This window comes from Miniopterus natalensis, chromosome 12, assembly GCF_054644295.1.
Source record: "Miniopterus natalensis isolate mMinNat1 chromosome 12, mMinNat1.hap1, whole genome shotgun sequence".
Lineage (NCBI taxonomy): Eukaryota > Metazoa > Chordata > Mammalia > Chiroptera > Miniopteridae > Miniopterus > Miniopterus natalensis.
The window spans coordinates 74,603,434-74,612,997 of record NC_142092.1 but is presented as its reverse complement, the minus strand read 5'-3'; the positions used below and the strand labels follow the sequence as shown (position 1 = coordinate 74,612,997).

The 9,564-nt window shown below is 67.0% G+C and overlaps 1 protein-coding gene across 2 annotated transcripts; it reads left to right on the top strand.

The window, feature by feature from the left end:
- Positions 1-1,101: 1,101 nt before the first annotated feature.
- Positions 1,102-8,814, top strand: LHX3 (LIM homeobox 3). 2 transcript variants are annotated; one of them, XM_087823296.1, is made up of 6 exons: positions 1,102-1,189; positions 5,308-5,479; positions 6,039-6,241; positions 6,849-7,000; positions 7,066-7,231; positions 7,986-8,814. In XM_087823296.1, the coding sequence occupies exons 1-6, from the start codon at positions 1,102-1,104 to the stop codon at positions 8,408-8,410; spliced, it is 1,206 nt and encodes a 401-aa protein (XP_087679422.1). In that variant the 3' UTR covers positions 8,411-8,814. The 2 variants fall into 2 exon arrangements, with proteins under 2 accessions (XP_087679422.1, XP_087679421.1); XM_087823295.1 differs by lacking the exon at positions 1,102-1,189 and adding an exon at positions 3,007-3,100.
- The last annotated feature ends 750 nt before the right edge of the window (positions 8,815-9,564 follow it).

The window sequence follows — 9,564 nt, the reverse complement described above, 5'->3', positions numbered from 1 at the left end:
CACTCAGTCCTGGACATCAGCTTTTCCTAGGCCACCCCTTTGCCATAGAGCCTGAATGCCCTAGCCTTTTGGGGCTGAGTAGCCAGGGCTTTGCCCCTGACACCTGTTTGCTGCCTCAGATCCTGAACAATACAGGTTTCCTCTCCTGCCCCCCTCCAGTAGTCATGTGTGGCTTCAGAGGGAGACCTGTTGGCTGCACTTTCTGTGGCTTCCCTTCCCCCTCCGGGCTGTGTAGAGGCTGGTAGGTAACCCTCCCTGGCTTTGCCCAGGCCCCTCCCCCAGAGAGGACACAGGCAGCCCCTGGTGTGCCAGCTGGGGCAGAGCACGAGGCAACCAGTGGGTATGCCAGCCACCAGCCTGGGTCTGTGTGGTGCTGGTATGGGTGTAGGCTCACCATCAGTGACCCCTGCCCAGGCCCAGGGTCCTGGAGCTCCCTGCCCTTAATTCCTGAGTAGTTTCTGTTGGAGGGCACCCCAGATGCCCTTCCTCTGGGCTGTGTGGCGGTGGGGCTGTGGCCTGAGATATGGGGGAAGTTGAGTGTTGGGGAGGTTGTAAATGCATAAAGTTCCTCAGGCCAGTAGCAGCAGTTCACTTCTGAGCCACATCTGGAGCCAGGGCCTAGTGGGGACCTGGGCTGGAGGCCAACAGGGCCAGAGGGGCCACCCCAGGCTGGAGTCCTGGATGCTGCCTTCCAGAAGGCCCCGTGCAGGAGCATCTGGGTGGAGCACACACTTGCCTCTAATCCCTTGCCTTGAGGCAGCCTGGAGTTCAGGGCGGAGCCGCACCCCAGACGCTGCCCAAGCATGGGATGGGGAGAGGAGGCGGGTCAGGGAACAGAGGGTGTGGGGCGGGGAAAGGGGTGGTAGGATGGCAGGAGGAGGGACGGGGGACCTGGGGAGGCAGGAGGTGAGAGACCAGAGCACGCCTCCTTCAGCACCGTGGACAGTGCCTGCACCCAAAGGCTCCCTGGGCCTGGCAGGGCTGACCTGACAGAGACGGGGGCCTCCAGGCTCCGAACCCACCGGTGTGTCGGTGTGTCGTGGTGGAGGAGGCAGGAGTGCGGCCCGAGAGGCTTGGCCCTATCCCAGCCCGGTGGCAGCCATGCTGCTAGAAACGGAGTTTGAGCACAACCGAGATAGGCCCGGGGCCCCCGGGGCCTCTGCTGTCTGCACCTTCGTCGGAACTCGGGGTAAGAGCCCCAGCGAGCCTTCGCCCTCCAGCCCGAACAGGAAGGCTGCGGGGAAATGGCAAGGGACGCAGAGGCAGACGGAGGGATACTTGGGAGGAAGAGGCATCGCACGCAGGGAGGGCAGTGAAGGAAAGAAAGTCTGAGAGACCAAACCTCGAGCAGAAAGGGAGATGGGAACACGGGTGAGGGGAGGCAAGGGGTGGAGGGCCTGGAGCTCTCTGCCACGGTTCAGTGGGTGGGGGGGCCTAGACCCGAGCACCCCAGAACAGAAGGGGCCTTGCAGGCACTGCTGGGCCAAGGGGTGGTACAGATTGGAGGTGCCAAGTTCCTCTAGAGACCCCTCAGCTCCCACACAGCCCAGCCTAGAGCTCCCCAACCAGCCCAACAGCGCAGCACCTAAACCCCTTGACTGGGTCTCCCTCCTGAACCTCCCTTCCCCGTAGCCATTGGATAACACAGAGGGACGAGGGGAGATAATGAAGGCATTGTTGGTGGGCCATCCAGGTTTGGAGCAAGTGGGGCAGCTGCCTCCTCCACCTGGGGCCTGCCTTCCCCTTCCCCTTCCCCTTCCCCAATCAGACCACACATGGCCCCTCTCAGGCAGGCCTCTGCAGCAGCTGATATTCAACACTTAGCACCCACTGGGCTCCAGGGCTTGGGCACCCACTGCCCTGTCCTTCAGGGTGACAGTGCAGTGTGAAGGGCTGCATGCTGGCTGCAGGCGCCTTTGATCAAAACAGACATCACACAGACCTGGGGCTGGAGGCCAGGGGAAGGGGACAAGGGAACACTGGCCTTAGGGTGGGGCTTCCAAGTAGAGACACCTGGAGAACAGCATCGACCTGCTAGTCCCCTAGCACTTCCTGGGGCCCCTGCCCTCTCCAGGTCCCACACTGCAGGGGGCCCACACAGCTGTACTCTGACTGTAGGTGACTGCAGGGGGCTGGCCCTCTGGGCAGGAGCAGCTGCCCTGGGGTAGATTCAGCTCTCTACAGGGTGGGTTCCTGCAGGCTCACCTGTTTGGACTGGGGCAAGATGCTGGAAAATCAGGTGCAGGGGCTGCGTTCTGTGCAAGCCAGGGTGGTGAGGGGTGGAGGGGAGTGAGGGTAGATCCTTGGCCTTCCCAGTTCTCTTCCTCCTGACCTGGAGTCTTGGCTGCATGTCCAGGCCGAGGACATTGGGTTTTCCTCTCAAGAACTGCCCTCCTTCCCTGTGGCCACTCAGAGCAGAAGTTCCAACGGTGGAGTCCAGAAGCTGGCCAGAGCCAGGAGGTCTGAGGTGGCTTCTCTGACCCTTGGGCGACACACTCACCCTCTCTGGGGCTTGGGTGTCGTTGGTGGCGACCAGACGTTGTCACTACGGCTTCTAGGTCCCGGCTCGCGAGCCGGAGCGCCAGCGGCCGTGGGACCCAGCCCCCCCCCGCGACCCCCAGCCTGCGCGCGGGAGTCCAGGCCTCAGCGGGCCGCGGCGCGGGGCCGGGAAGCTGCGGGCCCGAGGCCCCGGCAGCCCCACCCCGCTCCTCTGCCGCCCCCGCCCTGCGGCCCGCGCTCGGGGTGGCCTCGGGCACCGCGGCCCCGGGCGAAGGCGACCGGAGGCGGACGCTCGCAGCGGTCTCGGCGACCCCGGGCCCCGCCCAGCGCTGCGGCCCCGCCCCCGGCCGCCCCGCCCCCCGCGCGGGCCGAGGCTCCGGGCCCCCGGGCGGCCCGCGGGCGCAGCGCCCGGAGCAGCTCGGACCCGGCCGGGCCACTGAGGCCGTTGCCTCGCTGGGCCCCGAGAAAGTTGGGGCCGGGCTGCGGCGGCGCAGGGCGGCGGGACCCATGGAGGCTCGCGGGGAGCTGGGCCCGGGCCGGGAGTCGGCGGGCGGCGACCTGCTGCTGGCGCTGCTGGCGCGAAGGGAGGACTTGCGCCGAGGTGGGTGCTCGGGCACAGCGCCCGCACCAGAGAGGGTGACCCTCCCCTCCCCCGGAGACCCAGAGGTCCTCGGGCCTTTCCGGGCCTGGCCACGGGGCCCGTGGGACCCGGCAGGAGTGGGTTCGAGGGCCCCAGCACGTCCCCGCCTGGGCGCCCCCGCAGCAAGTTTGGTCGGGGCCTTGGAGCCGTGTTGCTTGTTGGGTGCGCGGTCGTGGCATCGCACTGTCCAGCTGGGAGCCCTCCGGACCCAGGACAGGTTTAGGAAACGCGCTCCCTGGTGCGGAGAGTGTGCAGAGCAGCCGCGGGGTCCCATGGCCACGGGGCAGGAGGATCCCCAAGAGGACAGTCCCATCCTGGCCCTTCACTCTTCCCTGGAAAGAGTCGGATGCGGGGGCCAGGGTGGAGCTGGGCCCCATCGGTAGGTCTCCCCTAGCTGGAGTCTCGGCACCGGCGGCCGCGCGCACTTGCTCTGTCGGTCCGCTCGGGCTGGTCCCCTGGACCCTTGTACAGCCGAGCCCCCAACGTCCTGGTGGCACCTGTCTCACCCCCAGCACTCTGGCTCCCAGGGAATCGGGACCGTGCTCCGCGGGCTTCTGGCTGGCAGGACTCGCGGGATGGAGACGGAGGCAGCCGGGCGCATTGGGGCCCGGCAGCACGCGGGAGGTGGGAAGGGGACATCCAGGTGCGGGGTCTCGTCCTTCCTGCTTATTTATTTATTTCCGACGGCTCTCGGGAGGGGTTGGCCGCAGGGGCTGTGAGGAAGGGGTGGGAGGGCGGAGGGAGAGGGAGGGAGAGGAGGCGGGCTCGCGGGAGCCCTCGGGAGAGCAGCGGGAGCGGGCGGGCGGGCGCGAGGCTCCGCCGGGCCCCCGGCGCGGAGGGCGACGGACCCGCCGAGGCTGGAGTCGCCATGCAGCGTAAGGCCGGTCGCAGGGTTCCGCGGGAGCGCGAGGGGTGCGGCGGAAGCGGCTTTTGCGGGATGCGGGCCGCGGGGAAGGGATGGCCGGGCGCTGTCCGGGCCCCGGTGCTGAAAGGCGCTGCGAGGGCCCGTCCAGCCATCAGCTCTGTGCCCGGCGTCCTCGCCGCTCTGCCGTCGCAGCCCACAACGAGGGCCCGGGGCGCCCAGCGGATGCCCAGGCTCCGCACCTGGGACCCTGGTTTTGCCCGATGCGGGTCCGCGTCCTTCGCGGGTTTCCTGCTGCTGCGGGAGGGAGGTCGATTCCAGTTCTGGTGCCCCCGTGAGGTCCTCCTTCTGTCCTTCCGCTCACTGCGGCCAGCCGGGAGCGGGAGGGGTCCGGGGCCAGCCAGGTGAGCAAGGTGAGGTGGATGCAATATCCGTGTAGGTTCCAGGGCTGTGCATGGCCCTCTCCTCTGGGAGCTCTCTTCCGAATTAACAGGGAGTCCTCACCCCGTGAGCACCCTGAAGAGTGCCTCATGGACCCAGGGCTCCTGCAGGCCACCCCTGAGTTTCCCCTGCCTGATTTCCCCGAGGCCCACAGTCTCAGGGGAGCAAAACTCTAGAGAACCTGCTGTTGGAGCAACTACAGCTGTGTGGGAGGGCAAAGCACCTACTGCGTGCTCCGGCACCCGTGCTTGTGCATAAGGACATCGGATCCACTTGTCCAGTCTACTCACAAGTACCCCTCAGCCTCCCGAAGATGGGAGGGAGGGCATCGGCTTTTACCTTGGTGGCCTGCAGACAGGGCCACAGGGCTGACGCACAAAGAGTCTCTTTCTCACCACCAGGGTGCTTAATTGTGCAAAGTAATGAGAGTGGTTGGGTGGTGGGTGCCCCACCACACGCACGAGCCTGGCCGCCAGGTGAAGGTAAGCACCCCTTTTCCAGCCCTGCCTCTGAGAGCTCCGGGGGCGGATTTTCATTTGAGCTCAGTGGGCAGCCTTTCTTCGCAGTGGGACCATTTCGTAATTAGCAGTTTCTGGCCTTGTGGACGCCTGTGCACCTCTTGCTCGCCGGCACACTTCTAAACCTGTTTCGCTTTCATTAAATTTTAGCTGCAGGCTGGGCCGTGGGCTTCAAGGCCGTGTACTCCTTACACTTGGGGAGCCAGGCGGCCCCTCAAGCGGGCGGGGGAGAGGAAGTGCAGGGAAGGGGCCTTCCTCGGCATCGCCGGTCCTCGGGGCTGGGATGGGAAAGTGACCCCCGCTCCCCGCTCCGGCCCTGCTCCTGACCGCGCGCCCCCGCCTCGCAGAGATCCCGCTGTGCGCCGGCTGCGACCAGCACATCCTGGACCGCTTCGTCCTCAAGGCTCTGGACCGGCACTGGCACAGCAAGTGCCTGAAGTGCAGCGACTGCCACGCGCCGCTGGCCGAGCGCTGCTTCAGCCGCGGGGAGAGCGTGTACTGCAGGGAGGACTTCTTCAAGTGAGTGGGCTGCGGGGCGCGGGGGCGCGGGGGCGCAGGGGGCGCGGGGGGGGCGGGCGCGGGCCCGGGCGGCCCCCAGCGACGGCCGCGCGGGGAAGCCCTGGAGGACCGTCACCCAGGCCGGGCACCCGGGCCTCCGCGGGCAGCTGGGCACGGCGAAAACATCAACACATTAACTTTTTTTACGTAATTAATTTTGTAAATCGTGGGAGCAGCCGTTAAAAAAATAATCCCGCGTCTGTAGAGCTCTGCCGGACCTACTCCCTTAGCTTTGGTCTTGTTTCTGTCCCTAATGGGGGGGGGGGGGGGCTGTCGATCTCCGGGCACAGGCCTCTAAGGGACTCGCCTTCCCGACGCCAGGCCGAGGGCGCTGTGCTCCCCGGGACCCCGGGCGCATCTCGGTATCTGTGCGACTCTGCTGGGGCTGCGGGACGGGCGGCCGGAGACAGGGCCCAGGAGCCTCCCTCCCGGAACCGCCCTGCGCGGCGCGGCGCGGGCGCTTCTCGCTCCCGCTCCGGGCGAAGGAGCCGCGCTGAGCCGCGCCCTGTGCGTCCCGCAGGCGCTTCGGGACCAAGTGCGCCGCGTGCCAGCTGGGCATCCCGCCCACGCAGGTGGTGCGCCGCGCCCAGGACTTCGTGTACCACCTGCACTGCTTCGCCTGCGTCGTGTGCAAGCGGCAGCTGGCCACGGGCGACGAGTTCTACCTCATGGAGGACAGCCGGCTGGTGTGCAAGGCGGACTACGAGACGGCCAAGCAGAGAGGTCAGCGGGAGGGGCGACGGTCACGCGGCAGGTCTTGGCGCCCCCTTTCTCATCTGCAAGCGGGGTTAAGGCCAGTCCGCGCGGGCGCGGGGGACCCTCGCCTCCAGCGCCCGCCGCGAAGCGCTCGCTCTGGGGCGGGAGTCCGGGGGCGTCCCTGCAGGCTGGGGCGGGGAGCGCGCCCGCACCCCGGGCCTGGGGGCCAGGGCGGGGGAACCGTTCCCAGACCCGCCCGGAGGAAGCGGGCCTGGGGTCCAGCGCCGCCTCGCCGGAGCGCAGCGAGGCTCTGAATTTGCCAATTGTCACCCCTCCTCCGAACTGCCTTCCCAAATCCCCGACGCTGGGAACCCGGCCCTCCCCACGCGCTTAGCACAAGGAGGGTGGGGAGCGGGCGCTGGCCGCGGCCCGAGGCGCCCACGACCAGGGCCCGCAGGTTCCGACAGAGCCGCGGAGCCGCCGGGTCCCCTGCTCCCGGCGCGCGCGGCCCGCGAGGCCTCGGGCCCCCTAGGTCCGCAGCGGGGGCTCCGAGTTGGGGCCAGGCGCCCGGGGCGCGGGGCGGGGCGCCGGGCCAGGAGAAGCAGCCCCGGGCTCACGGCTCCCCGCGGCGCAGAGGCTGAGGCCACGGCGAAGCGGCCGCGCACGACCATCACGGCCAAGCAGCTGGAGACGCTCAAGAGCGCCTACAACACGTCGCCCAAGCCGGCGCGCCACGTGCGCGAGCAGCTGTCCTCGGAGACCGGCCTGGACATGCGCGTCGTGCAGGTCAGCGCCGCGGCCCCGGCCTCCCCGCCCCGCGCGCCCCGGCGCTCACGCGCGCCTCCCCGCAGGTCTGGTTCCAGAACCGCCGCGCCAAGGAAAAGAGGCTCAAGAAGGACGCGGGCCGGCAGCGCTGGGGCCAGTACTTCCGCAGCATGAAGCGCGCCCGCGCCAAGCCCGACAAGGACGGCGCCCCCGAGGAGGCGCAGGACAGCGACGCCGAGGTCTCCTTCACCGGTAGGGCGGCGCGGGACGCCCGCATCGCGCGGAGCCCGCGGGCCGGGAGCACCGGGGCTGGCGGGTGGCGGGGAGCCTGGAAGCCCCGACCCCCAGTGGGCCTCCTCGGAGCTTTTGAAGGTTCCGTTCGTAGGCCCTCGCGGGTGGGCCGCTCGGAGCCACCGCCCTGCCCTGGTGGGGAAAGAGCCCGCGCGGCTGCCCGTCCTCGAGCAGGCTGGGGGGGGGGGGGTCCCGGCCCTTGCTATGATTTTGGGGAAGTGGACAGCATAATTTTGAAGTCAGTGATTAAAAAGTCCTGGCTGCTTGGCATTGGGTGGGTGCACCTTCCTCTGTGGGACCCAAGGGTCTCATCCTCCTGCACCAGGGGACCCCCACCCCACCCCTTCGTGTCCATCAGGAGACTCCTTTTGGCCGCGTTGTGCCCTTAGGTTACTCATCCAACCTCTCGGCCTCAGGTAAAATGGGGGTGGGTGGTACCTGTGCCACCCTTCCCAAGGCAGCCTTGGGGGTCATTCTGGGAGCCTTGGGTCCTGACTGGACTGCTCCTGGCACCATCCCAACAGGGAATCCCCAATTCCTTAAACACCGGGACTGAGCTGACCAAAAGCAGAGGTGCAGGGGGCAGTAAGGGCAGAAGAGACCTGGGCTGGCCTGCTCTGTGCCGTGGGCAGGTCACCCTTGCAGGAGTGGCACTGAGGGAGTCCAGAGGTGGAGGAGGGCAGGCACCGACCATCGCCCTCTGCTTCCATTGCAGAAGAGCCGTCCATGGCCGAGATAGGCCCTGCTAACGGCCTCTATGGCAGCCTTGCGGAGCCCACCCCAGCCTTGGGCCGGCCCTCAGGAGCCCCAGGCAGCTTCCCGCTGGAGCACGGAGGCCTGGCCGGCCCAGGCCCAGAGCAGTATCGTGAGCTGCGTCCTGGCAGCCCCTATGGCGTCCCCCCATCCCCGGCTGCCCTGCAGAGCCTCTCCGGCCCCCAGCCCCTCCTCTCCAGCTTGGTGTACCCTGATGCTGGCCTGGGCCTCGTACCCACGGGGGCCCCGGGTGGGCCCCCGCCCATGAGGGTGGTGGCAGGGAATGGACCCAGCTCCGACCTGTCCACAGGGAGCAGCGGGGGCTATCCAGACTTCCCCGCCAGCCCTGCCTCCTGGCTGGACGAGGTGGATCACGCTCAGTTCTGACGGAGGCTCCCAGCTCCACTGAGCTCTGAACTTGAAGGGCCTGGCCCACGGCGGTGCTGCCCCTGGCTGGGTGGCCTGGAGCTGCATGCTCCTTTCCCAAAGCCCTGGACCTCTTCAAGAAGCAGGTGCCACCAGCGGGGGACAAGATGAAGATGTCCATGGAGGGCTGGCTGCTGTCGAGCGCCCAGCCCTCAGCCCCCACTCTTGGGGCAAGGACTCTATGCCTGCTCATCCTGGGACACAGGGCTGGCCCGCCTGGTGGGCATCCAGCAAGCCTTGTTTTATAAGCAGAGTTTTCCCTTTACTGACCGATTAACTGAGGGCTTGCTGCTGATTCTAGACATGAAATGTCATCCCACCTAGGCCAGGCCTTCACTCGGGGCCTCTCCCCAGCCCAGCCCAGCTCAGTCCAGCCAGGCTGGAAAATGCTTTAATTTCCAAAATTAAAAACTACTACTGCTCATGCTTTCATGTCCCAGGCTCCATCTGTCTGAGCTGTGTAGGGCCCGGCCCCCTCTTAGGTCAGAAGTGGGCCTCATCTTTCCAGGAGGGAGGCCGCAGTGTGGGAAGGTTGGCACACCTGGATCCTTTCTGCAGCCTCTGGGAACCTCCCTGCCACCGAACCCCACCTTCCCCAGGAGGCTCCTCACCCCTCTCCCTGGGGCACAGGGCTCTAGTTCATTCCTGGCTTGCCGGACTCCACTACCCTAGGGAGTTGACAGAACTCCCAGGGGGGCCCTTGTCTCCAGACCAGCCCTTCCGGGCCACTAAGAGCTCCCTCCCAGCACAGATTAAGTTTTCATCCCCTCCCCCATCACAGCTGCCCCCAAGCTTCAGCATCAGGGCCACGCCTAGCCAACCCATTTCCGTTGCCAAATAGCCCCGACCCCCCCTTCCCCAGCTGCCGCTAACTGCCCTGGGCCCGAGGTCAGCTGGAGAAGGCTGGGGGCGGAGACCCTCTGAGCTGGCCCTGCCTCCTCCATCAGACATCCCGCTGCCTTCTCCAGACAAAGGCTGGCGGCCTGGGAGTCCATCATTCCTGCAAACCTGCATCCCAAGCTACCTGTTGGTTCTGTGAAAGTCCCGTGTCTTTTATTTATTCTCTGACCATCGGCTTTTTCCAAGACTTAAATAAATTTGTCAGTTGCCGTCTT